Source organism: Rattus norvegicus, chromosome X (genome assembly GCF_036323735.1).
Source record: "Rattus norvegicus strain BN/NHsdMcwi chromosome X, GRCr8, whole genome shotgun sequence".
In the NCBI taxonomy this organism is placed as follows: domain Eukaryota; kingdom Metazoa; phylum Chordata; class Mammalia; order Rodentia; family Muridae; genus Rattus; species Rattus norvegicus.
Genome location: NC_086039.1, coordinates 139,825,548 through 139,852,484, shown reverse-complemented (window position 1 = coordinate 139,852,484; position 26,937 = coordinate 139,825,548). Strand labels below are relative to the sequence as shown.

Genomic DNA, 26,937 nt, shown 5'->3' with positions numbered 1-26,937 from the left:
AGCCATGTTGAAGTGGCTGGATTTTTGGTGAGTTTTCTCTTTTGTCCTCATGAAATTTGTATTCTATTTTATGTGCATGTTTAACTCTGAAAAGAGAAAGGGAGCCAGAAAGAGGCTTGGCAGTAGAGGAGAAGGAGAGGGACTAAAAAAGGACATTGCAGGTAAGCTAGCATTTGGAACTTGACAGACACATACCAAATTCTTGTGGCGTTCCTATTCTCATTTTTAATGCACCTTTCTTGGGCTGTCTCAGTAGGGTCAGTTAATGGCCACTTATATGTCCCTTTGTATTTTGAGGGTGTTTCATCTGCTTCACATTTTCCTGGCTCTACAGAGAAAAAATGTATGCAACATTTTTCAAGGGCAAAAGGCACTTAAAAGTATCATGAACATCCATTATGACCCATCATTATTACCCTGTGCATAACCATCAGCACATACAAGAGGAAACTATTTCAACCAGAATATTTAAACTAAGCTTCATGGAAATGAGTTCTAAAGGCAGCCTTTGTTTAAATAAGCCTTTCAGCATGCATGACCTCATGTTTAGTTCTTTTCATTAGAATCCCCCCACCATGGGAGAGGGAGGCTGCCTTTCTCCACTTTAAAAAAAATTCTTTGACCATTTTACAATATATATAATGAAGTTTAGAGGTTTTTTTAAATGTGCTATAAATGTATTGCATAGGGGAAATTAATCCAGGGAAGGGGTCCTAGAGGAGCAAACACATCTGGAACATCTGTCTGCAGGTTCTCTTTCCTCAGAAATTGCTATGTAAACACAGGAGGTTGGGGCGACATCTCTTCCCATGATAGTCATCCCCCTTCTTGATGGTCTCTGGTACATTTGATTTCAGTAAAATCAACATGTCTGCCATGACCAATATACCCAGAACCCCAATGTCCTGTTGATGGTGGTTCCCCAATGAAAGGCTGCTGAAACACATTTTTGATACCAGGCTTGGTCATGTTAAGAGAGATGTTGTCTAGGCTAAGTCTATGTGAAAGTTCCCAGTCCTTACAGTGTGCCTAGACATGTTTCCCTTAGGTGGTGACAGAGTGACCCAATAAGTGATTCATCCAGGTCTGTCCAATCTCCTCTATGAATGCACAAAAATCACCTCCTCGCTTTCAGGACAGACAGATTAGTGTCGTTTACATGGTGAGTTCTGCCTGTGGCCTCCAGTCTTCTCCATTTTCATCCCACTCTAACCCTGTACATCCACAAGTCTCTGCTATTTTCTTGCTGCCAAGGATAGTCCATTCTTCTTTTCTTTTTAAATATTTATTTATTTATTTATTTATTTATTTATTTATTTATTTATTATTTATTTAGTGTACATGAGTACACTGTAGCTGTCTTCAGACACACCAGAATTGGGTATCAGAGCCCATTACAGATGGTTGTGAGCCACCATGTGGTTGCTGGGAATTGAACTCAGGACCCCTGGAAGAGCAGTCAGTGCTCTTAACCACTGAGCCTTCTCTCCAGCCCAAGACTGTCCATTCTAATGCTTGTGTGTTAACTCAGTTTTTTCAGCCATCTACTGGGGGAAAGGAACAAGTCAGCAGTGATGGTCAGGAGGTAAACTGGCCTGGTAGCCTTTCTCTTTCACCACTGAATCTTTCCTAATTAGAAAAGAAAAGGTTCAGGAGGGAAATCTGGGACAGTTCCCAGATCATTTCCTAAGATGAATAGGTTGGCTGAATCAGTCAATAAATTAGCAGTTATCTATACTGCATGTATTGTGTGTAATGATGAAGCTCACCATATTTCCAGGTTTTTATATCAGAGAGGCAAGCCACTGCTGATATTCACGTCTGACCAAGAGTCAGCTTGGAACAGTCCCTTGTAAACTCTTTGTTGCTCTATGCATTTATAAGCCCTTAAAGGTAGAAGAGTCTTGAGGACATGTGAGCATAAGGTTATGTGGAAAGATGCTACCTCAGTTCTGCAGAGCGACTCATACCTATAAGCCCAGCACCCGCCACTTAGGAGGCAGAGGCTGAGGTATGAGGGTTTCAATGAGTTAAAGATTTACTTGGTTATGTAATAAATTCCGGACCATCCTGGGCTACAGAGGGAGACCTTGTCTAAACAAACAAAAGATTTTCTTCCCTTTGAACTTAAGAATCGATACAGTATGTTTATTATGAGTTTCATATATTTTTTTAAAAGTGAATTCATACTGAAATGCCTTGTCAAAATAATTACCTATCTTTTCCACTGCAATTTGGTCAGACTTTACCAATAGAGTCAGTAGATCTTGTGTGAAGTTCCCATGTGTGAAGTTCCCATGTATTTTAGTTCGGATCCTGCTGATCAGTTCCACAGATTCTAAAGAAGAGTTGGCTTTTATAATGACCCAACAGGCACAACTGCAAAACAGGGCAAAAAAGAAGCACTAGTCAGGTCAACAGAGTGTAATTTGCCTGGTGCTGCTGCATTTCTATAGACTTGGCCATCATTGGTAGTCTGCAAGTAGTAAATATTCTATACCCTCTAAATGATAGCTGTTGAACAATGATGAAAGCAGGTGGAAGTTTTCTTACATGCATCCAAAAAGGACAACTCAAAACCTATTTTCAAAAGAATGGTCCACAGCATTTGTACTATGTTGAAATTGCCTCGCCAAGAGATTTCTCTAAGAGTTTGTAATAATTAATAGGGAAGATGGAGTACTCGGGAGTTATTATCTCAGAGAAAACCTTTTATTGGTCTGGTCCTTCAATTTATCCATCGTTACTGCAATAAGGCAAATAAGCCCATGTCCAATTACTCAGAAGTGTTCTGCTGGAGGCTGAGTCCTATAAAATACTAACAATGATGTTAATGATAGCTAACATTTGTGGAGTTCTTGCTCCATATGTTTTGATTCATTTAATTCTCACAACAACCTTATTAGGTAGTGATGTTATTATTCCCATCCTACAAGATGTGGGAGCTGAGAGATAACATTTCCTGAACTCTCTACAAAGTATTTTTACCCATTAATAAAGAATAAAGAAAAGAGCTGTCCTTGACCTTAAACTCTACAATAAGGTCTTTAAATAGTCCAGGTTACTCTGGTATTCTAATAGAAAGAAGATTTCAAATTCACAAACTTGCCTTCATCTTTATTTCCATCTCGATTTTACATATAGCCTTTGATGAACACGCTTGCCGAGCATCCTCAGAATTATTAGATGTTAGATGCTCTTGTCTTTATGTCAAGCTTCTCCATATGGCAAGTCAAGATTGCTTTATTCTTCCCCTGACCTGTAGGTGGTACCCCTTTTGATTCAGCCTATTTCTTCTCCATGTTCATATTTCCACTGTAAAAGAGACCCTTCACTGCAGCTGACACTCAATCTAGCACCTTAGACATATCAATAGTCTCTTCATGAGCCTTCTTTGGGCTTAGATAATTCATTTTCAACCTTCCTAATGCCATGACCCATTAATACAGCTCTTCGTGTTGTGGTGACCTGCAACTATAAAATTGTTTTGTTGCTACTTCATATCTGTAATTTTGCCACTGTTATGAATCATAATGGCAATATCTGTTATGAGACCCTAGTGAATGCCTTCAACTGTCCAAGGGGGCCACAACCAAGAGGTTAAGAACCAGTGTTCTATGTCCTTCATGGTAGGTATCAAACAGACCAGCAACAATAGCCATTGTTCCAAGAGGAGCTTGACTGTGAGTGTGAACACTATCTTGTATTTTTTCATAGTAGTGGTGGTGGTGTTTTCTCAGCATTTTATTGACCATGTTGACCACAACAAACACTCCCCCTCCCCTAAATCATATCCACTTTGAACCCCATTTCTTCACTATAAAGAGGCAGAGGCTGCTAAGGCTATGCTGTGACCAACTGGAACAACTTAGTCGGTGAATGCAAAAGCTTAATTAGAGCATCTGAGAAATAAGCACCAGGTACTTTGATCTCCCTCCGACAACTCTGACCAAAAGGCCGCTCATTGCACATACAGAATTAAATGGAAGGAAAATCAGAACTAAATGTACCAGCTATGAATAAACTCAGCTCCTACCTGTATGGTACATGAAAAATTGTATCCATTCCTTGCCCTTTTTTCTGTTCCAAGCGATGCCAAGAAAAAAAAAGTGCATAGTCACTGAAATCTTTGAACAAACATCAAATTTAAATAGAGGGCTTATCATTAACAAGAAAATCATAATCATTCTTTACATTTACACAGCCACTGCCTTCTTCAAATATCCCTTAAGCACATTAACATGTTAGTGTTCACACCAAGCCTGAAGGGTGGATAATACAAAGACTGTCTGTCCACTTTCTAGATGCAGCTGTTGACACTTGGGAAGTTAATGATCTACTCTGCAGCACCATCCAGCCCTTCTGCATACTGGCATGTTGATGATAATAAATGTAAGTGGCTAAAACAACCCTAAGCCTGGGCACTTAAAGAAGCACTTACTAAATACTAGTTAGTTCTGACCGTCTAACAGCACTCATTTGACAAATAAGGAAACAGGGGTACAGAAAGGCTGATTCATTCGCCCCAGGTCCCCCAGTCAGAATGTGAAGGATCTGGGAGCTTTGGCAGATTACCACATGAGAGCTTTTACACCTAGTATTTAGAGAAATTTCAGTTATATCGTGTTAGCTGTGTGTTACATTTTAAGATTCTGACATCTGTTTACAGCAAGTATTTGAAATGATGGCAGCTGACTTCAAATGCGCTATAGGATTTACTGTATTTCATATAGTCAAAACATTTACCTCATATTTAAATACCTTGAAAGCTATGTGGTTTCCAACCATTTTGAGTACACCATTGCACAGCCCTGAGGAGCTGAAATAACTACTCGAATTTGGGTCAAAGAAGATTGAAGATCATTCTGCCTTACTCTACAGATGTACCTTAGAGGAGGGATTTAGTTTTGTTCGGTGAATGGCAGACTTACAAACAATTGCACCTTGGAGGAGGGAGGCTTTTTTGTGAGTTGTCCACAATCAAAAAATTATACTGCTGTTTATAATCCCTAAGTCCTTCCCCTCACCCAGCCCACAAAATCTTCCTCAAAAAACTACCAATGGTCAGTTCATAAGAAACAGAGAGATACTTTCTTTACAGGTCCTTGGGCCAACCCTAAAGGGAATAACTTAATTTGACCCTCAACTTTCACCATTGAACTTGCCTAGAAATATGCTCCTGGGTAGAAGAGCTATTTACTAATGTCTAATTATTTTTAGGATGGGTCACAAGTATCTTCAATTTGAAAAATTACTTACAATATATCTGTACATGGCCATCTCTTCTTTGGAAGTCTTTCTGTATCAATAGCGTCACAAAATTAGAGAACAATAAATGAAGCACCCAATCCATGAATCACAAGGTAAGAACAGTGACAGGTGGGGGTAGCAGAGATCCAACTACTATTTGCATACTAAAGTGGTGGTAAGACTTACTCAGCAATCAATCCCATGATGTTATAAGCATGCACAATGGTGGGAACTATTCAAATATCTATGCAATCATTAAAATAAATAAGCTAAGCTGAGAGTGGCAGTGCATGCCTATAATTCCATCACCCCTGAGGCAAAAGCAGGTGGATCTCTGTGAGTTTGAGGTCAGCCTCAGTCTACATTGTAAGTTCCAGGACAGCCAGAACTAGAGTGAGACCCTGTATCAAAAAGAGAAAAGGAAGAAAGAAAGAAAGAAAGAAAGAAAGAAAGAAAGAAAGGAAGAAGAAAGAAAGAAAGAAAGAAAGAAAGAAAGAGAGAGAGAGAAAGAAAGAAAGAAAGAAAGAGAGAAAGAAAGAAAGGCTAGTTTTTATAGCCTGACATAAGCAGATGATGAATTATGAAAGACAAGAACATTGTTTAACAGTATACAAAGTAGGAACTCTCTAAATACATTACAAAAACTATAGGAATATATGATGTTAGATATTTGCGGGCATTCTTTTGTGGGAATTGTGAGTAGATATTTTTTGTAGATTTTCAATATCCATGTTATAGATTTTTATACATTATTTCTACAAAGACTTCACAACGGCTGCATTATTACTCTAGCAGAATCTCTGTATCTAGTCAAAATTCTTATGTTCAAGCCTAATATGCTATGAGATGATATTAGATGATGAGCTCATTGGGAGGTAATTAGGTAATGAGGCTGGAGCCCCCTTGAACAGTATTTATGAACTAGTGAACATGGTAAGTAAAGACAAAATGTTGGTGCTCCTTGGTGTGTGAAGACGAAGTCTGAGGAAAACATTTGCTGGGACTGAAGCCAACCAGTAGGGAGTATTCTGTTTCCGTAGATCAAACTAAGTCAATAACTTATGGTAACCTTCATTTATGCATAAACCTTCGCGAACCTATTTTTATTTGAACACATAACAGAAACCAAAGAGCTAACATAAAGTAGGACGTCATATGGAGGAGAAGCCACATGTGGCAGTGTTCAGAGGTAGCACCTGGTGAAAGATGTCTAGGTCCTGAAATCTGATGCATTATGAATCTGCCTGAGCATTTCTTCCGTGAGAATTGCCATTCTCCTGAAACTGGATTTGTTACATTGAGAGTGGAATGTTGCAAAATGGTTCTCAGGTTTCCCTGTTTCTTCTGTATTATCTCAGTTTGGGGTTTTGTCTTATTGTGTTCTTCCATTGGTTTTACAACCTACAGTGAAATAAATGTGTTCTTCATTCCTAGATATCAACAAAGGAAACTCACAGACCCAGGTGGTCCCTTGATCTCCTTCAACTCATAGAAGATGTCATTTACACACCTGCTTTTAATTTGAATAGCCAGGTTAGCAAGAGAAAATTCACTGTTTTGAAACATAGAGTTCAACTGTAAAAGAGAAAAAGAAAACAGATGGTCAGTGTTTGTGTGGCCACTCTTCTGCTGTCACCCAGTGACATCATGGAACAACGTGAGCTGCAGTCGTCATATCAGTGAGCCCAGCCTTTCCAAACCTGCTCCAGGTTTTCAGTTCCCATCTTTACACACTGTTAGGAGCTAAGCTGACCTCCATCCTAACTTCAAATATGGAAGCCCTAATCTGTAATCTGATCATACTTGTGTACAAAGCCATTAAAATTAGAGGGTCCAAATCCAACATGAACTATTATACTTATAAGAGGGCAAAGAGAAAGTACAAACATATGTGCCCAAAAGAAATACTATTTGAAGCCACACCCAGAAGGCCAAAGAACAAAATCTCACCAAAATCCAACTCTTCCCGTCCTTTTCTCTTCAAATTCTACCCCTACCCCGACTCCTTCTACCCCAGCCTAACTCCTTCTCCCCAAACGTGACTCCCACCTACAACTGGGAGATAACAAACAGTTTTAAAGCCATCTAGTCAGTGTGTCTCTGTAAGGCAACCCAAGCACTTTGAAACACTTGCTTATTTTCAAGCACTTAGAATTGGGTCGTACACACTTGAACATAATGGAGTAAAGGAAAAGCAGCCTGCTCATTCACTGCTGGGTCCAAGGTGCACACTGGTATTGTTACTTATCTGAAGACCATTTTTGTAATAATTTTTAAAATGTAAAAATGTTCATGAATTTTGAGCCAATGATTTAAAATTTGAAAATGAATCCTATAAAAAATTTCAAGGACCTCTAAAATAATTGGAAGAACACTGGTTTCTGAACTATTTAGAGAAAAAAAAATAACAGAACCTAAATGCCTACGGAAACACATCTAGATTTGAAAACGAAATGCAAGTTTCCATTGCAGACACATAGTAAAATCTTATGCTTCTGTTAAGCTGTATGTCGTAGGGCTACATTCATGACCACGTATATGATCAATGATACATTGTAAAATGTTCGCAGTGTTATCGATTATGTAAGAAGGTTGCCTAATCTGTACAAGCAGCTTGTTTTGCTCCTCAAAATTGAATAACACACATCTGTGACTGTGTAGAAAAATGTCACAGAATATACCTCAACTTATTAAGAGCAGCAGTAGTGGACTGATATTACCTATTTTAGATGTCTGCCTGTGAACTTCAATGGCTCAGCATGTATTACTCTTATAATCAAAAATGTAAGGACAAGTAAACTGGTCACTGTTTTGGAGAGGAAAAATTAAAGTATGGAAAATAAAGGCACAGAAACACTACGCCATAGAGTGTGTGATCACTGCTCTGTTTTCACCAACTAGGAAAATTTAGCAATGACTCAGAGTCTGTGTCCATGGAGGAAAATGTACAGATCTCAACAAATGAAAATAATAACATCTCATAAAAGCTTTCACCACAGCTACTATAAGAGAGAGTGCAGATATCTTCAGTGTGTTGCCTACAGAGTAAATACATTTGCAGTAAAAACAATCAAAACTGATTATCTATGAAATGGATTTTCAGTAGAAAACAGAGTCTACTTTCCATCTATCCAGTCCTTGTCCCGTGTATTTAACAAGCACCTTAAGTATTTTTAAAAAGAATTTTACCCAATCTTTTGTAAATTCATGTATAACAGTTGTAATAAGGACCCTTGGCTCTTCATCAAAGACAGAGAAGCTCATTTTGATATTGTAGAAGGAAACTGTAATTAAAAATAAACAGGTTAATTTTAGTTATTTACATCAAGAATTCTGACTTTTTGACAAGCAGTAGCACTCAGGAAGCAGAGGCAGGTGGATCTCTGTGAGTTCAAGGCTAGCCTGGTCTACAGAGCTAGTTCTAGGACATTTGAGGATACAAAATGAAACCCCATCTCAAAAAGAAAGAAAAGAAAGAAGGAAGGAAAGAAGGAAAGGAAAGGAAGGAAGGAAGGAAGGAAGGAAGGAAGGAAGGAAGGAAGGAAGAAAAAGAAAAAATGAAGAAAGAAATTTGACTTCTGAAAATTAGATCAGAACTGCTCTCCACTATAACGGAAACAAAACAATAACTTTTTTCATTCCTAAATTTTGCTTAGTTTAATATCAAGAATCAGCGATTTCGGCTACATAACTAAGAGAAAAACATACAAGATGCTACAATCCTAATTTTGCTTTGATTACCTGCCCATTTCCCTGTGTTTCGAAAGAGTTGATGGACTTGTGGCAAACCCCATAAATTCTCTTTCATTCACCAAATGGTTTCCAGCTTATTCAACAGCCACAGTAAATGCTATGTTTTAAGATAAATTAATCTAAAAAAATTTCTCCCCATTGCCTTCCTTCCTCCTTTAGAGTTTTCTCTCTTTATGTTCCTCTTGATTTTGTCCTGTTATATCTTTATTTTGAATCTTAAAAGTTACAGACCCAAACCAAGGAAAAGGCTCAGCAAATACAAGCACTTGCTACCAAGCCCAATTATCTACCAAGCCCAATTATCTCGAGTTTGATTCTTGGAACCCAGGTGCTGGAAAGAAGATGTGACTTGTACAAGTTGTTCTCTTTCTTCCACAAGTACACAGGGATGTGCACATGCCCACACACAAGCATACACAGAGAGATAAACAAACAAAGGACTGGAGAAATGACTCAGCAGTTAAGGGTATTTGCTGCTTTTGCAGAGGACCTGGGTTCAGTTCCCAGCACCCATATGATGGCTCACAAACCCCTGTAACTCTATTTCCAAGGGATCTGACCCCCTTTCCTGTCCTCTTTGGTCAGTAAGCATTCATATGGCAAAGATACATACATGTAAGAAAAATAATCATATAAAATAACATAAATGAAATATGTTTAGCAAAATTTGCAGAACTGTTCAACATTTGAACAACATGGAAGCTAAGTACTCCCTAAATATGTATAACCATTTCTAGCCAGCTAGATATAAGGACTAGAGAGAACTCAAACCTGCACAGAAAAATTCAAAATACAAAAAATAATCTAGATTGATTAAATGTTATTCTGACATAAGATAAAAGAAAAAAAAAGAAATTCAAAATACAAGGTACAATTGTATGTGTAGTTGTTTTTATTTTGGTGTGTGTGTGTGTGTGTGTGTGTGTGTGTGTGTTCTGTTGTGTGTTAAGTACCATCAGACCTAATGGCATGTGACCATTTATGTATTTATTATACATATGGGTGTTTTGTGTACATGTATATCTGTGCACCTTGTTCATGCCTGGTCCCTGAGGATTCCAGAAGAATGAATCAAATCCCCTGGAATGGTAAAATCTCCTAAAACTGTAGTTACACAGGGGTTTGAGCCTCCACGTGGCTACTGGGAATTGAACCAGGATCTTCTGGAAGAGCAGACAGTTCTCATAACTGAGCCATCTTGCCAGCCTTCCCACCCCCAGTATGATTCTTTTACGGGGTAAAGATGAGTGTCTTAGTCTGTGTTCACATGGGCAGCATCACAGTCATGACATCAAGAACAGCTGTAAGGAAAGCTTCAAAATTGCATGCTGAGTGAAAAGATCCATCTGTAATATATTTCAATAAAGACAAGAAATATCGGTAGAGAGTTCTGTGCTAGCTAGACAAGGTACTTGTATACCAATGTTCTTGGGATCAAACATATGCACCCTTTCCCTCTTTTCTGCCTTCAGAGATCATGGAGAACACATGGCCCATTGTCCATGCAATTTGTTAAGGATATATGAATAAAATACCTGTAGACACTGTGGCAACTGGTGAAGTTGATGTTTGTGTAAATACAAAAGAAAATATGGAGTCCATCCAAGTTGTCTCAAAAGATGAAGAGACTAGTGAAAATCCAGTTGCTGTAGAAGGGTGTGTCATCTTACTAGACATCAGGGGAAATGAGGCTCCTACAGCTGTGGATGTCTTAGTGGTTATACTCATAACAGGGTCCAGCGCGGATTTAGAAGGAATTAAAGTGTGAGATTCTGATGTAGCTGGGACTTCACTCCACACAGATGTGTTTGTAGGGCTAGATACAGTCAGAGAACCCATAGATAGGTCATGTCTTGTTATAGGTGACACACTAAAGGACACGGGTTCAGACATAGCTGTGGAGTTGACAGCCACAGAAGTTCTGGAGGATGGTTCAAGGGATGTAGAAGTGCGCAGACTGTCATCTCTGGCTTTTGCAGATAGGGGTAGAGAAGTCAAAGAGTCAGGAGTGGCGATGCCTAGTGTAGCTGCAGAAGTGGCTTGGGTGGGTATGGCACTTCCGTCAGAAAGGGGTCCCATTGTAAAGTTAGGGGACGTTGTTATCGTGTCAGAAGCTGGAAGAGTGGATTCTGACATTTCTCCTGAAGATGAAGCTAAAAGCTGAGGAGTAGATACAGATGTCTGAAAGTCTGAAGGGAGACTAGCTAAACTCCAAGTGGGGGAGGTAGCCTTGGAAATTACAGAAGGCTTTGCTGAGAGTGTAGTTCCAGGGGTCACAGGCATGGCTGTTTCCTCAAGTGTGTGCAGAGCGGCAGTCAAAGTGGTAGGGGGAAACGTGGAAGATATTGACAAGGAAGGACTCTCAGAAACCCCCAAACTTGGAAGGTTTTCTGATGTGAAAATCGATGGCATCGCTGTAACGTCCCTAGAGCCCCAACCGATCTGAGATGTTGTGGATGTTGACAAAGTCCCAGAAGGAAAGTGCAGAGTCTCTGCTTCCGTTCTGTTGGGTGTCATTACATTTGTTGTGAAAACTGGAAAATGAGAGTCTTCAACTCCGGGTGTGTTTCTGGACGTTGTAAGCAGAGCCTGAGCTATACTGGGTGTGATTCTTGTTGCCCATGCTGGAAATTCAGTCATTTGAGATGCAAGCGGAAACGTGGCCTTGGCACTATGAGGTGAGTAAAGATGTGATGTCGAAGAGGGTAGAGTTGTACTGGTCTCAGTCCCTGAAGGATGGAAAACAGGAGCAGTCACACATGAACTGCTCTTTGTTAGTTCACTGCTTAAAACGTTTGTCTTTCCAGTATCAAGGAAAAGGTGTGTCGGTGTGGGTTTTACACTTTCTGTAGGTCTATGAGTCCCTTTAAAGTTAGTTAAAGATGGGGAAACCTGAATATTCAAGGAAGTATAAACACTATCTGAAGGAGTAGATGAAAGCCCACTTGTAGGGACAGTTGCTCTGGAATGGGTATTAACTAGTTCTGTCACTCCACCACCGCTCGAAGTAACTAGGAAACTCTTGGTGATCCCAGGTAACAGGTCCAGAGTGGAAGCCTCATTTTCTTGTGATAGTTGCTGCGCTGTTGAAAGTAAAGGTGAAAACCTGGTCTTTGGGATGGAAGAAATAGCTTCAGTATTCTTAGAACTGGGCAGAGAAGAGGGAGTGGCACTTTTAACTGAAGTCATTGTCCCAGTCACACTAATGGTTGGAATTGTTTTCATAGATAAAAAATCTCTCTGTATTGGAGAGGAAACATATGCAGTTGTGTAATTGAATGGTACCTCTACCACTGAGGAATTTGTAAAAGTAGAGGAAACCACTGTGCTTTGTGAAGTAGACCCAGCATGTGCCACTGGTGTGATATCCAATGTTGATGCTTGGGTAGTGTTAGTAGTCTTATGGGGAGGTGAAGACAATGAAGTAAAGAATGCCCCAAGTCTTGTGGAAGTGTCAGAATAAAGCGCTGTAGTTGAGAAATTAGGGTTATTAACTGGCATTGAGGACTTCTCAAACTTAAGCCCAAAGGTACCTATAGAGACACTTTTCAAAGTGCCTGAATGTATTGTTCTAGAAGACTTAGTCATGAGCATTGTTGAAGTGTCAGGAACTACTTTAGAGGTGAAAGCAGTGACACTGAGGGGCAATGAAGCCATTTGGTAAATGGGAGTGGACGCCTCCATAGAAGTCTCCTTAGAAAAGTTTGTTGGTTCATTTGGAACAGAAAAGACTGTAGTGCTCCTGTCACGAGTAATCATTGTAAAATTGGTGCCTAGTAGTCCAGTTGTGAAATGAGAAAAGGACTTAGGGAAATTCTCTGTGCTTGCACAAGTGGAAGAAGCAATTCGTGTTGCTTCAGGTTGCGTATTAAGTGAAAGTAGGTGTGAAAGAGTTGTGTTGGTGAGCATGGAATGCGATATTCTAGTTGTCTTAGAAGTGTCTACAAACGAAGTAGCTAGGTGACCTGTGGCTTGACGAGTCACAGGAGAACTCACAATCTTTTCCATAGTCCTGGAAGGATATTCTGAAAGAGCACTTGTCCTTTCTTTATCATGAGACAAACATTTGGTTGCTGTCTGAACTTGTGAAGGGAATGCTGTTTTCTCAAGATTAGTAGACCCTTCTGAAACATGAACACCTACTATGGTGCTTGAGGTCAAGGTTGGGGCAGCTGAATTCCCAGAAGATGAGTAACTCAGTAGAATATCTGAAGGCAAATGTGTTTGGTGACTAGATATTTCTGTGGTCTCAGAAAGTTCTGTGTCTGTAATTTCCCAAGGGAAAGTGCTCTGGGAGTCCAAAATAAAGGAATTCTTGGATGGGGAAATCTCTGCCACCCCCATAGTTCCGGGGGTTTTCTCCCTGGAGATGTTGGTCTGTTCTTTGTCAGAAGATACCATAGAGGTGGGTAACACTGACTGTGTGGAGACTGGTGTGTTTACAAAATATGTGGTAGATTCATGGTCTACCGAGGTAATAAATTTACTGGCAAAGGTGTTGGGAGGCATGACCTCACCAGCAGCAGAGGTTTCTGTAGGTCCAGAAGCCATACTGACATCACCACCACTACTAAAAGCATAAGGAAAGCTAAAACTATAAGTTGAACCCTCAACTTGAGAGGCAGATGGTGTTGCTACTACTGATGTAGATGTAGTTGAGTTAACATAAGTAGAGGATACAATAGTAATGTTATTAGGGGAAGGCCTTGAGCTGACAAGAGTGTGTATGGATGGACTTACTAAGTCAGTTGAGATGGAGGGAATAGTACTTATAGCCTTAGTTATCACAGAAGTGGGAGGTCTCAGTGAGGATACCAAAGTCTCACTCAGAGAGGAATCTACCATGAGTGCAGTTGTGGAAGAGATCTCTGTGACCTCTGAAGTAGTATGAAGTAAGTCTCTGTGGGTAGACATAGTATAACTGATTGTGGAAGTTGTTGGACTAGCCAGTGGCACCAACTCTGTGGTCAATGTCACTGTTGGTAGAGCTAAACCATCCGAGTGCACAGATGTAGTAAAATCCCTGGCCAATGTAGAAGGCTGAGACAGGGTCACCTTAGACTCATCAAAAAGCAGCATAGTGGTGACAGGAGAGGTGACAGCAGAGATATTAACCAGCAGTGAAAACGTGTGTGTAATCGGCTGGGAGGTTACTGAAGAATGAGTAGCAGCAGTCTGTGGAGACAAGACACCAGCAGACAAAGATGCAGCTGTCCTCTGGGAAGGATTATTGGAGAAAGTGACTCCCAATGTCTTTGTTGTTGAAGAACTCAGAAGTTCAGTTAGTGCCTGGGTGCTCACAGAATTGGGTGATGAAGCTGAATTCCCCTTGGATGCCTCTGAAGTCCAATCTACCATGTAAGTGTGGGTCGAGTTAAAGCTTTCTGCAGTTGCATTGTGCGAACTCTCAGGTGTGCTTTCCTTCAATTTTGTTGAAAGCCAACTCACTCCCACCTCGGTAGTTGCAGTTTCATTACTCAATGCAGTAGTCAATTTTTCTATATCTGGAAAGGGGGAAACAGTGACAGAAGTTGTCACCATTTGTGCTGATTCATCTGTCGCTTCCAGCATTGCTGAAAATGGAGAAGCCTCAGCTACTGCTGCTATAGTTGACTTTACCTTAGGATGACAGGAAGTGGTTTCTTTGGTCACAGTGGTATAGACTCTCCGTGTTGCTTCAGACACAGGCAGAAGAGCCATAGTATCACCAAATGTGCTCACACCATTTGTTTCTATTTGTATTGTCTCAGAAATGCTCTTTTCAGTAGAAAAAATTGGTTTAATGTCAGTGAGGGTAGACGTATCCACTGGTAGAACAACTGTCTCCCTTGGTATTGAGGGAAGTTCATTTGCAGCTACTGTGGTCATAGAGTTGCTTTTCAATAGTAAGGTAGTGAGTTTAGACTCAGGCTGACTGGCTATAGATGTGATTCCAGAAACACTTGTGAAATTACTAAGCCACTGGGATGTTGGTTTGAATAGAGCTGTTGTATAACTGGCTATAATAACACCAGAGCTGGTAGTAGCCTTGCTCTCTATGGATGCTTCAATTGCCGTGATGTTAGTAGTCATGGATGAATGATCTATATCAGTAGTATTACCTTGGAATGGTAATGTGAGAGTTTCATTAGGCTTGAATGTGGGTATGGTGGTTGTCTTCATAGAAGTCAACAAGGTCTGACCTGACTTAGAAGTCCAAGTGGTGTCGTTGGTGAAGAACTGATAGTCAGTTCTAATTGTTAGAGATGTGAGACCTGATTCCAATGCATTATATGTAGACGGTGATTTAGTAGAAATCAAAGTATGCATGGGCTCATCAGTTGTGGGTATGTTCGGGCTGTACACTCTCCCTTCCATGGTAGGGAAGAGTGAAGCATCAGCCAATGTAGGGACAAGTTTGGTTCTGGGGGTTAAGGTTGGATATGTACTCTCAGCATCAACAACTATCTGTTTACCTTGAGTACCAGTGATTGGAGAGGAGGTAATGAAAGAAAAGGCCAGGAAAGAGGTCTCTTTAGGCACGGAGGCAGATATAGCATCCTTCATACTGGGTGAAGAGACATCTTGGAGATTTTCAGACACTGACTCTGGTTTCACTGTTCTTAGGGCAGATATGCTCTCCATAGGCAGCACTGAATGGACTGTGAATGGTGTTTCTACATCAGTTGTTGACAAGGTTGATGCAACCTGAATTTCAGGAGATGTAGAATTTACAGGAGCAGCTGTGGAAGTGAGCAAAGACTCTGGTGGTAAGGCTGATACAATCCCAACAACAGTAGCAATAGGTGAAGTCTCTTCTAATGTGGACCAAGACACAGTTCTGGCAGCTGAAGATACAAGAAATTCTTGCTGAGATTTAGAGGTAGGAAGTATAGCAACTTCTGTGGATTTGTGCTTGGGACAAAGTGTTGTAGCTATGGATGTTGATTCATTCATCAAGAATAAAGTTGTCTTCCCAGCAGCTGGCTTGGATTTAGTTAAAGTTTCAGATACAGTATAATTCTCTGTAAATACAGATGTGTCAATGAAATCAGTAGCTGTAGTTGAATGGAAGATCTCAGTAGCCATGGCCTCCACCATTTTTGTTGTCCTTGTTTTTCCTAGATCTGAGTGTTCTGTTACATTCGTAGAGTCACTAGTTGTATGAATAGGTGTCCTCTGGGTAGGCAGAGGGATGGCTGTTGAAGTAAACAAGGTATCTGCTGAAAATGTAGCTGTCTTTAAATCTTTGGATGCACTTACTGTTGCTAGAGGTGAGGGTACTGTATTAGAATATGATGTGACTGCATGACTGATTGTAGAAACAGACATGTCTTCTGGCAACACTGTGGATGAATAGGCAGTCTTGTGTGGGTTGAGCCCAGTACTTTGGGAAGGAGTTGGTAGTTCTATTTGCTGTGAAACAGTTGCACTTGTTTCTTGAATTGTCATATTTTCAGAAACAACTGAAAAATCAGAAAGCATGTGTTACTTTAGATTCAGCCTTGGAAATTAGGGGCAATTCTTTAAGAAAGAGCTCTATAATTTCTTTTCATTTTAAAGAGGGGTAGGTATCAGATATAATCATGTTGTTTGATTACTTAATTTTTCTTAAGATGATTTTCTACTTTGTAAATCTCTATCTGATTTTCATAGTACCCTGGGTAAATAACTAGTAGGATGACATCTATTACATAGTATCTGCATAAAAGATATGGGCACTTGTACAAAACTGTACACTGATTGAGGTGATTCACCTTTGGAAAGGGACCTATCAAAACTCCTGGAAGAAGAAATCAATAGCTTGATTAGTTCACATCCATTACTGGAATTCAATTGTGAAGTTTAAAATCTTCCCTCAAACCTCAGGTTTAGAAGCAGACTCAGCTTTAGATGCTGACTCCATAGCCTACACCATTATAACCTCAGTCTACCTCTCTGTGCTTTTAGCACCTTCCTTTTTGGTATAAAAATTATAATCCTACCTTATAAGACTTCTCTGAGACTTGGGTGAGTTACCACATGTGAAACATCAAGTTTAGTGTCTGATGCATATAAAAAATAAAAAAAATAGTTGCTTTGATTTTGAATTGATTAAATCTCTTTTTCTTTCTTTTTACCCATAAGGCAGAGTCCTGCTATGTAGACTAGGCCAGCCTTGATTCCTCACCTTTCTGGTCAAGGCATTACAGGCTCACACTCCTATGACCAGCTGCCTTGGTCAAATTTCTATCAGTCATTTGAACACAGGAGATTGAAAATGGTCTTATCTGGAACCTCAGAGTTAAATAGTCTTGACACTTTATGGTGTGATTATGAATATATATTTAATGATTATGGATGGATGTAGGATGCCTTGTATATGTTGTAAATCTATAGTACAAACATTATAAATACATGTAGTAGGATTTTCAAAGGCTGTGGTAAAATAAATACAAACTTTAATACTTTCTAGCACCCTATCATAGTGTCTGTTTTCCCCATATGACAGTACTTTGACGACCATAGGAGCATAGTTTATGTTCCCTTTCAAGTCAATTAAACTTCACAAATATGGTGAATACTATTAGAAGTCCTTTGAGAAACAGAAAGATTTCTAGCATGTTTCCTTACTTTAAAGAATTCATACTCTTATTGGAAAAGTTACACATGATTGAAATATGATTGTTCATTCTTTTGAAACAGGGTCACACTATTTTTAGTTCAGACCTAAAACTCACTATGCTACATAGGCTAGCCTAAGTCAAGATCGACTCATAACTTTCCAAGCACTGGAAAGCACAAGTATGTGCTACCACACCTGGGTTGAATCATTTTCTTTTTAAAAAAGTAGACAAAATAGTATTTTAAGCAAGAGCAAAATGATAGGATTTCTAATAATGCCAACAATGGGATATAATCCAGCTCCAAATATCTTTTATGTATAATAGAAGATCAGTACAGCAAAAGAGCAAAACTGACTCAAAGATAATGAGACGTGAATATGGATGGGTGGAGGAAAAGGTCAGTCTAGATAGGAGGGAGAGGCATTATGTATTGAGTCCTGGTGATAAGTTTACAGATGACTCTGGGGTCTGAAGGGGCGGTAACATGCTTTAATGTATGGAACACATATTCCCAGCCAAGTGCTGTTCCTCATGCCATCTTGATTAATCCACTTTTTGTAGAAAATATAATAATTATCTCTATTTCAAAATAGAAGAAATAGAGCACCAGAAAGTTCACACATTTGGCCCAATTTCATCTTGGAAATTCAAGGTTCCCTATCTGTTCGTCTCCTCTGTGCCTTTATTTGCATATTCAAACATTGATGGACCCAGTTACAAGAGGATACATTTCTCCGAAAAACTCAGGATCGCCAACCTCAAATGAGTCTTCCATACTGCCTCCTACTACGTCTCTCTGTTCAGTTTATGCTGCTATTCTACAATAACCCTTTCAAACATGCCCCATTGTCAAATACCACCTCCACATGTTTATCAGATAATCATGCCTCCTGCTTCAAAGGAAAAAGTAATTGAGATCATCAGACAGAAGTTCAACTGTAATTTAGATCCTGTCATCCGCTATTTCTCAAACTTTGCTTTTCTTTTCCCTAATGAGCCTTTACCTCCTGCTTTAAAACATATTCATTTCTCTTGCAATAGAATTGAAAATGCCCCATCCCTCTGCCCCAGCTCTCCTCATCACATCTAAAATTCTTTAACGTTATTTATGCCCGAAGTCCCCACTCCCCTGGCTCCTGACCTGGAACAAGCGTTGTTCTAATCCCTCTTCCTTTTTATTCTATGGTTTTTACCCACCCACATTAGCAATTTACGTCAATGAGTCTCATCCCTCTCTAGGCCAGCTCTCAGTTCTAAACTCCACACTTTTAAGAACCAACAACTTTCTTGGCATTATCTTTTGGCTAGCTCCTTAGTATCTCAGACTGAACCCACCTTACCCTAAACACATTATCTTTTGCCCACATTGGGTCTTCTAGGATTTCCTCACTGAGTAGTCCATTCCGTTATGCTGGCCCAAACATTCTCCAGGTGCGCTTCCATTCTCTCCCTCCTGTGTTATAACTAATCTATCATTTTGTCCTAGTTATCATACCTACTGCATAGCCTTATTGACATTAATTTCTCTCAGTCTCCATCACTTACCTTCCAACAGCCTCATGCCCTCCTTTTGTTTGTTTGTTTTCCTATTATTTTTGAGATTATAATAGGTTCTTGTTTCTCCTTTCCCTTTATCCTCCTCAATCCTCACATACACCCCTCCTTACTCTTTTTCAAATTCGTGGACTTTTTTTTATTAACTGTTGTTATATGCATATATGTATATACAAATATATTCCTAAATATAATCTGTTCAGTCTGTATAATATTACTTGTGTGTCTGTTTTGAGGGCTGACCATTTGGTATTGGCTAACCAATTGGTGTACAATAGCCTGGAGAAGATGGTTTCTCCTGCTTTCAAGTCCTCCTTAGTTACCTGTGAAGTCTCGGCCACTACTGTTAAGTGTCTTCCATTCTGTGTCAGATGCAAAAAGAAAGAACATTTGGAAATGTGAATCTCACATACACAATTGAGCATGCACACGCGCACACACACACACACACACACACACACACACACACACACACACACACTAAGTTTCCTTTTAAGGTTTTCCATTACTCACAGATTAAAAGAATATTTTACTTAAAGGAGCATTAAAAGAGTGTGAGGTCCTATGGACCCAGCTCCTATAAATGTGTGCTAAACCCTACCCTTCCTTTTGAGCTTCCACCCACAACTCTCATCTCCCCCAGTACTTAATGTTTAATCCCAACGTTGCCTCTATTTACAGCTTCTGCCATGGTTCTTCCTGTCAGTAACATGTACTCAGCCTTCAGATTTCAGCTCATCTGTCCCTTCTTCAGAAAAGCCTCCCCTCCCACATGTCCATAATGCACTCAAACAATCTACAGAGGACTGCTGTGATCTCACTCTCCTGTTCTTTGTAGCAGTTATCAGAGCTACAGTTTTACTTGTGTTTCTCATGGCTGCCTTCCTCAGGACCAAAGCATCATCTTTTTACTGCGCACTATTGTAAACTAAGCTTCCAGTGAGTGCCTTTGATGGGTGTTCAGTACAGAATGTTCGGCTTACTAAATAAACAGAAAGAATGAGGTCAAAAAAGTAGGAAGACCTCTGCATCTACTCCTACTGGAGAGGAACTGCTGGCCTGGTATGTTACCAAAGAAGATTAAGAAACAAAGAAGATAGAGAACGCTCAGATGCCATGCATTTCACTTTTGGGGAAAATCACAGAGGACTGATAATGTTAACAGAATTAAGAAACCGTCCTGTTAGACCTGCATGTGTGCAACTTGAGGTAGGAGTGAAAATGGCACTCGGGAAACTGCACAAGTGAGTCACAGTCGTTCTTCAATTCAAGTCTGTCAAAATAAAATCGTGCGTATTTATCTTAGACAAATTGGCATTTTGAATTCATCTTCCTGAGAAGCATATTATCTATGATGTAGAAATAATTGTAGCAGAAGACAACTACCAGCTTATGCCACAGCCTGGATCATAATTAATTCTCCTTGCTATACAGAAAATCTGAATTGTGTATAGAACGCTTTAAGATCGTGTTGTCAAGAGAAAGTTAAAGAATCAGACATTTTCAATCAACTATATAGACCAGTTAATTAAAGTACATTAGTAAAGGGGAAAGGCAAAACTAACTAAGAGGTACATCTTATCTTAAGCTAATGAGGACATTGTTTTCACCATCAGAGTGATGTCCTGTCAAGGCTTGTCAGAGGGACATTTTGTTTCATTAGAACACAATTTTAAGATTTCTGCTTTTAAATGTGGCCAAACTGTAAGCAAAAGGAAGAACAGCAAGATTTGGGTTCCAGTTTTACAATGATTTCATTTCAGCCTATTAGATTTGTAACTCTCTGCCTAAAGCATCACTTCTAACACATAAAAGGAATGTGCAACCGGAAGCTTGAATCACTCTATGAATATGTTGATGGGAAGAGTTTACAATTCCCACTCCCTTAGTAAATGAGCTACACTCAGATTTTTGGGGTGTTTGCTTGTTTTTTTTTTTTTCGTTTGGAAGGACCTTAAATATCACCCCAAAAAAGCCTGTTACCTGCTTAGACAACATTCAGAGCACTATTAAAGCAACCTGTAATACGTAATGGGAAACAGTCTTGATTTTTACAAAAGAGGGGATAAGACTCAGAAGTAATTTTATCAGAAGGAGCTGAGTCACAACTATAACTATTTTTACTATTTCCTGTAAGCATATCAAAAAGAAAATGAACATTTAGGAAAAAAATCTTACTAAAAACGAAAATAAATGCAAAAGAAGACGCATGCCTTTAATCCCAGTTCTCCAAAGACAGAGGTGGGTGAACTCTGTTTGTCCAAGGTCAGCTTGATCTCCACAGTGAGTTCCATGACAGCCATGACTACATAGAGATGCTGTGTTTCAAAAACCAAAATGAAACTTAGATGATTGCCAAGTAGTTGGCATTTTTAAATAGCAGAGATGGCTTAGGTTGACATGGATCAAGACAAGAAGCTTGGGTTTGTAAATTTCAGAAAACGTCCCATTGGATCTTTTAGATGCAAAGACTTCTATTATTTTTCTCCATAAAATTATTAATAAAAATTGAAATCTGTATTCATTGAAAATCACAGAATTTTAGCTCACTTATTGATTGAGTTGTTGGGGTTTTCAGTATTCAGGGTTTTAAGTTCTTTGTATATTCTTGATTATAACTTCTGGCAGGAGTGTAATGAAGATTTTCTCTCATTGTAGGAGTTACCTCATTCTCGAGAGGTTCCTTTGCAAAGTCATTTCATTTGAAACTACCTAATCTGCCCATTCTTAACAATAAATACTTCCTAAGCTATTAGAGTCCTGTTCAGGAAAGTCTTCCTTACACCTATTCCCTTGAAGTGCTTTCACTCTACTTTTCTTCAGCAGCCAATAAGCACATAAAAAACCTGCTAAGTATCTTTGGGGAAAAGCAAATTAAAACCATACAAATCTTATCACAACCCAGTCATGATTTCAATCCTTGAGAAAACAAGGATCAGCTAATGCTGGCAAGGGTATGGAGAAAAGGGAATATTTACACAAGTCTTGGTAAAAAAGAAAACTGGTCCAGGCACTATAAAAATCAGTATAGAGTAATGGAAGTTTCCAGATAAAATAAAATAAGAAAAAAAATAAATATGTTTATAGGAGCAGTCAGCAGCAGAAACCTGCTGGTTTCTGCCTGCACCTGTAACTGAACTGAACTGGTCACACAGCTCCCTGCACCCAAATCCCATGGGGGAGAGAGCTGGACCCTCAGAAGTGTGGATACTCCTAAGAACTCAGAGGAGACAACTACTTTCTGCCCACATTCCTGGCAAAAGAGGAAATCACCTAGTGCCATCTGTGCTCCCGGGGCAGAAGGACCTAGGAGCAGTCAGGGGCAGGATGCTTTGGGTTTCTGAATGCTTCAATAACTGAAAGCCAAGTTGCCAGGAGTGCATAAAGAGCTGACAGTGAGTGACTTCAGGCCCAAGACCAGAGGTAAAACCAACTTTTCTGCTCCAAGTGACCTGCCTGGTGGACTCAGGACACACAAAGGCAAAATTCCTCTGGGACCAGACACTTCCAGTTTCTACCTGGCACTCAGACCTCGCTGATCCCTGCACACAGATTCCTGCTCCTAAACACCATGGGAGAGATAGCAGATCACCCAGAAGTGTGGGCAATCCTGAGACTGCAAGGCAGGAGAGACCGCCACTTTTGCCCAATTTTGCCCACATTCTTGGCCCAAGAGGACACTGTATAGTGCGTCTGGGCTCGGGAAGATTGTAGCGGTCAAGCTGCAGGAGCCCTGCAGTCCAGACTGTGCCCGGATCTGAAAGGACCTGGTCAAACAGCTCCCTGCATCCAAATCCCATGGGAGGGAGAGCTAGACCTTCAGAGGGGCAGACACGCCTGAGAAACCAAAGGAGACTACTCTCTCCCCACATTTCTGACTCTAGAGGAAAACACCTAGCGCCATCTGGGCCCCCTGTGCACAGAGACCTAGGAGAAGTAGGGGCAGGCCCTTCTGGTTCCCGCACACAGGTACAACTGAAAGACAGTGGACAGGAATGACTACACGTCTGAGAGCAGAACACTCTGTTCCCATAACTGGCTAAAGAAAACAGGAAAACTGGTCTACAGCACTCCTGACACACAGGCCTATAGGAAGGTCAAACTACTGTCAGAAATAGCAAACCAAGTAACACTAGAGACAACCTGATGGCGAGAGGCAAGCACAGGAACCCAATCAACAAAAACCAAGACTACATGGCATCATCAGAGCCCAATTCTCCCACCGAAGCAAACAGTGAATATCCAAACACACCAGAAAAGCAAGATCTAGATTTAAAATCACATTTGATCATGATGATGGAGGACATTAAAAAAGACATAAAGAACTCCCTTAGAGAAATGCAGGAAAACAAAAGTAAACAAGTAGAAGCCCTTACAGAGGAATCACAAAAATCCCTGAAAGAATTACAGGAAAACACAACCAAACAGGTGAAAGAATTGAAAATGGAAATAGAAACAATAAAGAAAGCACAAAGGGAGACAACCCTGGATATAGAAAACCAAAGGAAGAGGCATGGAGTCGTAGATACAATCATCACCAACAGAATGCAAGAGATAGAAGAGAGAATCTCAGGAAAAGAAAACAGGAGAGAGCATATATTAGCTGCTTGACAGCACACCAAAAAGCTCTAGAACAAAAAGAAGCAAATATACCCAGGAGGAGTAGAAGGCAGGAAATAATCAAACTCAGAGCTGAAATCAACCAAGTAGAAACAAAAAAGACTATACAGAGAATCAACAGAATCAAAAATTGGATATTGACAAAATCAACAAGATAGATAAACCCTTAGCCAGACTAACCAGAGGACACAGAGAGTGTGTACAAAATAACAAAATCAGAAATGAAAGGAGAGAGATAACAACAGAATCAGCGGAAATTCAAAATATCATCATATCCTACTACAAAAGCCTATATTCAACAAAACTTGAAAATCTGGAGGAAATGGACAATTTCCTAGACAGATACTAGGTACCGAAGTTAAATCAGGAACAGAAAAACCATTTAAACAACCTCATAACTCCTAAAGAAATAGAAGCAGTCATTAAAGGTCTCCCAACCAAAAAGAGCCCAGGTCCAGACGGGTTTAGTGCAGAATTCTATCAGACCTTCATAGAAGACCTCATACCAATATTATCCAAACTATTCCACAAAATTGAAACAGATGGATCACTACCGAATACCTTCGAAGCCACAATTACTCTTATACCTAAACCACACAAAGACACAACAAAGAAAGAGAACTTCAGACCAATTTCCCTTATGAATATCGACACAAAATACTCAATAAAATTCTGTCAAACCAGGGGTGGGGATTTAGCTCAGTGGTAGAGCGCTTGCCTAGGAAGCGCAAGGCCCTGGGTTCGGTCCCCAGCTCCGAAAAATAGAACCAAAAAAAAAAAATTCTGTTAAACCGAATCCAAGAGCATATCAAAACAACCATCCATCATGATCAAGTAGGCTTCGTCCCAGGTATGCAGGGATGGTTTAATATATGGTAAACCATCAACATAATCCACTATATATACAAACTTAAAGGTAAAAACCACATGACCATTTCATTAGATGCTGAGAAATCATTTAACAAAATTCAACACCCTTTCATGATAAAAGTCCTGGGAAGAAAAGGAATTCAAGGCCCATACCTAAACATAGTAAAACCCATATACAGCAAACCAGTAGCTAACATTAAACTAAATGGAGAGAAACTTAAAGCAATCCCACTAAAATCAGGGACTAGACAAGGTTGCCCACTGTCTCTTCTTATTCAATATAGTTCTCGAAGTCCTAGCCAGAGCAATCAGACAAAAAAAGGTGATCAAATGGATAGAGATTGGAAAGGAAGAAGTCAAAATATCATCATTTGCAGATGATATGATAGTATATTTAAGTGATCCCAAAAGTTCCACCAGAGAACTACTAAACCTGATAAACACCTTCAGGAAAGTGGCTGGGTATAAAATTAACTCAAATAAATCAGTAGCCTTCCTCTACACAAAAGAGAAACAAGCCGAGAAAGAAATTAGGGAAATGACACCCTTCATAATAGTCCCAACTAATATAAAATACCTCAGTGTGACTTTAGCCAAGCAAGTGAAAGATCTGTATGATAAGAATTTCAAGCTTCTGAAGAAAGAAATTGAAGAAGACCTCAGAAGATGGAAAGATCTCCCATGCTCATGGATTGGCAGGATTAATATAGTAAAAATGGCCATTTTACCAAAAGCAATCTACAGATTCAATGCAATCCCCATCAAAATACCAATCCAATTCTTCAAAGAGTTAGACAGAACAATTTGCAAATTCATCTGGAATAACAAAAAACCCAGGATAGCTAAAACTATCCTCAACAATAAAAGGACTTCAGGGGGAATCACTATCCCTGAACTCAAGCAGTATTACAGAGCAATAGTGATAAAAACTGCATGGTATTGGTACAGAGACAGACAGATAGACCAATGGAATAGAATTGAAGACCCAGAAATGAACCCACACACCTATGGTCACTTGATTTTTGACAAAGGAGCCAAAACCATCCAATGGAAAAAAGATAGCATTTTCAGCAAATGGTGCTGGTTCAACTGGAGGGCAACATGTAGAAGAATGCAGATCGATCCATGCTTATCACCCTGTACAAAGCTTAAGTCCAAGTGGATCAAGGACCTCCACATCAAACAAGATACACTGAAACTAATAGAAGAAAAACAAGGGCAGCATCTGGAACACATGGGCACTGGAAAAAATTTCCTGAACAAAACACCAATGGCTTATGCTCTAAGATCAAGACTCAACAAATGGGATCTCATAAAACTGCAAAGCTTCTGTAAGGCAAAGGACACTGTTGTTAGGACAAAACGACAACCAACAGATTGGGGAAAGATCTTTACCAATCCTACATCTGATAAAGGACTAATATCTAGCATATACAAAGAACTCAAGAAGTTAGACTGCAGAAGACAAATAACCCTATTAAAAGATGGGGTTCAGAGCTAAACAAAGAATTCAAAGCTGAGGAATGCTGAATGGCTGAGAAACACCTAAAGAAATGTTCAACATCTTTAGTCATAAGGGAAATGCAAATCAAAACATCCCTGAGATTTCACCTCACACCAGTGAGAATGGCTAAGAATAAAAACTCAGGTGACAGCAAATGCTGGTGAGGATGTGGAGAAAGAGGAACACTCCTCAATTATTAGTGGGATTGCAGACTGATACAACCATTCTGGAAATCAGTCTGGAGGTTCCTCAGAAAATTGGACATTGAACTACCTGAGGACCCAGCTATACCACTCCTGGGCATATACCCAAAAGAAGCCCCAAAATATAACAAAGACACATGTTCCACCAATTAGATAAGATGGATGAAGCAAAGAAGTGCAGGCCGACAGGAACCGGATGTAGATCTTTCCTGAGAGACACAGCCAGAATACAGCAAATACATAGGCAAATGCCAGCAGCAAACCACTGAACTGAGAACGGGACCCCCATTGAAGGAATCAGAGAAAGGACTGGAAGAGCTTGAAGGGGCTCAAGACCCCATATGATCAACAATGCCAAGCAACCAGAGCTTCCAGGGACTAAGCCACTACCTAAAGACTATACATGGACTGACCCTGGGCTCCAACCTCATAGGTAGCAATGAATAGCCTAGTAAGAGCACCAGTGGGAGGGGAAGCCCTTGGTCCTGCCAATGCTGGACCCCCAGTGAACGGGATTTTGGGGGGGAGGGCAGTAATGGGGGGAGGATGGGGAGGGGAACACCAATATAGAAGGGGAGGGGTAGGGGATAGGGGGATG

General features: G+C 40.0%; 1 protein-coding gene across 1 annotated transcript in view; it reads right to left on the bottom strand.

Annotated features, from left to right (window-relative positions):
- Adgrg4 (adhesion G protein-coupled receptor G4) overlaps window positions 1–26,937 on the bottom strand; it is a 129,810-nt gene that overhangs the window by 49,287 nt on the left and 53,586 nt on the right. Inside the window, exons 2-8 of the mRNA XM_039100558.1 lie at window positions 10,539–16,448; window positions 8,440–8,534; window positions 6,761–6,825; window positions 5,261–5,299; window positions 4,037–4,090; window positions 2,216–2,379; window positions 196–328 (exon numbers count right to left, since the gene is read on the bottom strand). Of these exons, the coding sequence (XP_038956486.1) occupies window positions 196–328; window positions 2,216–2,379; window positions 4,037–4,090; window positions 5,261–5,299; window positions 6,761–6,825; window positions 8,440–8,534; window positions 10,539–16,448 (6,460 nt within the window). The remainder of the gene's footprint in view (window positions 1–195; window positions 329–2,215; window positions 2,380–4,036; window positions 4,091–5,260; window positions 5,300–6,760; window positions 6,826–8,439; window positions 8,535–10,538; window positions 16,449–26,937) is intronic.